Below are 2,049 nucleotides of genomic sequence, written 5' to 3'. Positions count from 1 at the left end.
AAACAGTGTAAATTTGATATTCTATGACCCCAAGGTAGTTTCTAATTTTATTGCTCCTTTTTCTTGGAAACGAATAGAGACTGCCTTCAGAACTGTTTTCTAATCACTCAGCCAGACTGGAACTCCTGACCAGATGCCCTGGAACTGCGTGAGACAACAGATGCGGAGTCTGGATCACTGAGTATTTTATTCAGTTGAAAGAGGAGACATACCATGGAAAGTGCCAACCAGACAGCCTCTGTGACAGAGTTCATTCTCCTGGGCCTCTCAGCCCACCCAAAGCTAGAGAAAACGTTCTTTGTGCTCATCCTGCTCACATACCTGGTGATCCTGCTGGGCAATGGGGTCCTCATCCTGGTGACCATCCTTGACTCCCGCCTGCACACGCCCATGTACTTCTTCCTGGGGAACCTCTCCTTCCTGGACATCTGCTACACAACCTCCTCGGTCCCCCTCATCCTTGACAGCTTCCTGACCCCCAGGAAAACCATCTCCTTCTCAGCCTGTGCCGTGCAGATGTTCCTCTCTTTTGCCATGGGGGCCACGGAATGTGTGCTTCTGGGCATGATGGCGTTTGATCGCTACGTGGCCATCTGCAACCCCCTGAGGTACCCCATAGTCATGAGCAAGGCTGTCTATGTGCCCATGGCTGCTGGCTCCTGGGCAGCTGGATGTGCTGCCTCTATGGTTCAAACGTCCCTTGCGATGAGGCTGCCCTTCTGTGGGGACAATGTCATCAACCACTTCACCTGTGAGATCCTGGCTGTTCTGAAGTTGGCCTGTGCTGACATCTCCATCAATGTGATCAGTATGGGGGTGACTAATGTGATCTTCCTGGTGGTCCCAGTTCTGCTCATCTTTGTCTCCTACATTTTCATCCTCACCACCATCCTGAGGATCCCTTCTGCTGAGGGGAGGAAAAAGGCCTTCTCCACCTGCTCTGCCCACCTCACAGTTGTGGTCATCTTCTATGGGACCATCCTCTTCATGTATGGGAAGCCCAAATCCAAGGACCCCCTGGGGGCAGACAAACAGGACCTTGCAGACAAGCTCACCTCCCTCTTCTATGGGGTGGTGACCCCCATGCTCAACCCCATCATCTACAGCCTGAGGAACAAGGATGTGAAGGCTGCTGTGAGGAACCTGGTGAGTCAGAAATGCTTCATCTGGTGATGTTTGGAGGACAGATGTCCCTGTAGTTCTGCGTCTCTTGGCTGCTTTCACTCGTGAATCTCAGAAGAACGTGCCTCTCAAAGCAGATATGTGTAAAGAGTCATCACCAGAAAATTGAATTACACATACAAGGGAGAATTTTAGCTGTTACTGGACTTAATTTTTAGAAACAATGAAACCTAAAACCTGATGGGAGTGTGACTTGAGGGGATAGAAGTGGAATGCCGCTGAAAGAACAATTTGTGATGTTCCTGCTTCTCTACTGGGCAAGTTGTGAGCAAGTTGCTCCTTTGCTTTGAGAAAAACTCATTTACTTTTCTGTTACATAAAGATTCAAAATCCTGCTCTAAAAGGAGGCACTGAAGACAGTGTGGGGTGAAACTTCATGACATGGCAGTACAAAAAATACAAAAAATAGTCTTCACTGTAGGTGAAATGGCACATCTTCACATTTTATATTTCTTGGAGGCAAGGTGGTGACTGGATATGAGAAAGAACCTCTCTCTGAGACTGAGAAGTTGGGACCTTGTAGATTCACACAGGGCGCTTCTTCCGAGGGCAAGTAAGGTGAATCCTGCAACACGTGTGTGGAGGGTCTTAGCCTTGCATCTGGATGCAAGCTTTGTTTTCCTGCCCTCAGTAAATCCTGAGGGCACAGTCTGGCCCTATAGTCTGGAGAGTTAAAGGATGGTTCTATGGGAAGAGCAGGGTGGGGGCAGCACCGTGATTTGAAAGATGCTGGAGTCAAGATGCTCAGACGTGACCAGCAAAAGATGGAGCAAGGCGGCTGGGCTGAGGACAACCGGGTGACAAAACTAAAAGGTGGGGCCCATTCACATGTACCGACAAGAGGTCCGGAGGTAAAATGCGTGAGAT

At 49.2% G+C, this 2,049-nt stretch overlaps 1 protein-coding gene across 1 annotated transcript; it reads left to right on the top strand.

Annotated features, from left to right (window-relative positions):
- On the top strand, positions 214–1,173 carry LOC102181122 (olfactory receptor 13C7). Its single transcript, XM_005683940.2, has one exon. It carries the CDS (start codon positions 214–216, stop codon positions 1,171–1,173), a length of 960 nt encoding a protein of 319 aa, XP_005683997.2.

Source organism: Capra hircus, chromosome 8 (genome assembly GCF_001704415.2).
Source record: "Capra hircus breed San Clemente chromosome 8, ASM170441v1, whole genome shotgun sequence".
In the NCBI taxonomy this organism is placed as follows: Eukaryota; Metazoa; Chordata; class Mammalia; order Artiodactyla; family Bovidae; genus Capra; species Capra hircus.
The sequence above is the reverse complement of the archived record's forward strand: the minus strand, read 5'-3'. Positions and strand labels throughout refer to the sequence as shown.